General features: G+C 31.6%; 1 protein-coding gene across 1 annotated transcript in view; it reads left to right on the top strand.

Annotated features, from left to right (window-relative positions):
• Positions 1 to 284: 284 nt before the first annotated feature.
• dnai1.2 (dynein, axonemal, intermediate chain 1, paralog 2) overlaps positions 285 to 1185 on the top strand; it is a gene marked incomplete at its 5' end in the record, with an annotated part of 27976 nt that continues 27075 nt past the window's right edge. Inside the window, 2 exon segments of the mRNA XM_014009688.1 lie at positions 285 to 374; positions 655 to 735. Coding sequence (XP_013865142.1) covers positions 285 to 374; positions 655 to 735 — 171 coding nt within the window.

Here is a 1185-nt window from a genome sequence, read left to right as displayed (position 1 = left end):
ATTTATGAATACAAGATGGTTTAATGTTGTTGCAGTAGATCCGGTATAGGAGGGGAGGGATGGGAGGGATTTTGGGTGTGTGTGTTTTGTTTTGTATTTTTGTTAGTTTGATTTTTTTCTGTAGTTTGTGTTAAAAAAATAATAAAAAGACTTTGATCAAAAAAAGAAGCATTGTTACAACAAATAAACAATCTACTAAACACAAATTTCCTTACTTTTTGTGCAAATTATAGTTTTCTATTTTGCAGAACTAAGTCACATACAGTATCTATTCTATATCTTAGGATAAAGAAGAGGTCGTCACTGTGGCATATGGACTGGATGAGTCTGCTCAAGAGACTTGGCCAGAAGATCAACCAAAGCTCACTGAGGAGGCAAGAGACAGATGAGAAAATTCTGACGAAATGGGCCTACAGACATAAGCTATAGCAAAACAGTCACAATCATAAACTGGAAGTAATGCTGGTGGTTCTGTTTTGGACATTTTTGGGTTTAATTTGGATCTTTTCTTGCTTTTCCAGCTGTTTTATAGTTTTTAGTCTCTGATCTGATTTTGTGTGTTTGTTTAGTTTAATTACTCTCAATTTTTAACAAACATGTCACTTGTGTCATTTTATAGTTTTAAAATTAATATTTGTGTTCTGATTTGGTTAGGAGTTAAATGAGAGTATAACAAGGATCCTGACTGCAACCAACCCACATGCACCYCAAAATATTGTTCGCTACAGCTTCAAGGTAAGAAAGTTACAGCTAATAATAATAATAGTCACTTTATTCATGAAAATTAGCACCTTTACTGTACAACAAGCACCTCAYTTGTGCTACAAATTATTCTGTGATTGTGACTGTTATACTTGGTAGACATTTACCAGAAAAGAACATTTGTTCTCAGTTATTGTTTTGTGTTTTTAAAATTGTTTTTATTTGTTTGGTATAATCTAAATAGGTTTTGGAATCAGAATATTTTTATTGTCATTGCAACAAGTGCAATAATTTGGTGTTTCCAAGGTTATTATTGCTTGTTAATTAAAGTCAAAGAGCAGTTTTGTTTTTGCTTATCTCTATTAGGGTTGCCACGATTAATCGATTAATCGATTAATCGATTAATCGACGACTAATCGATTATTAAAATAATCTATGACTAATTTAAAAATCGATTAATCGTTTTCTTTTTTTGTTGTTGTT

Source organism: Austrofundulus limnaeus, unplaced genomic scaffold (genome assembly GCF_001266775.1).
Source record: "Austrofundulus limnaeus strain Quisiro unplaced genomic scaffold, Austrofundulus_limnaeus-1.0 Scaffold60, whole genome shotgun sequence".
Classification (NCBI taxonomy): Eukaryota; Metazoa; Chordata; class Actinopteri; order Cyprinodontiformes; family Rivulidae; genus Austrofundulus; species Austrofundulus limnaeus.
Note: the sequence above shows the minus strand (reverse complement) of the source record. Positions and strands in the feature narration are given on the sequence as shown.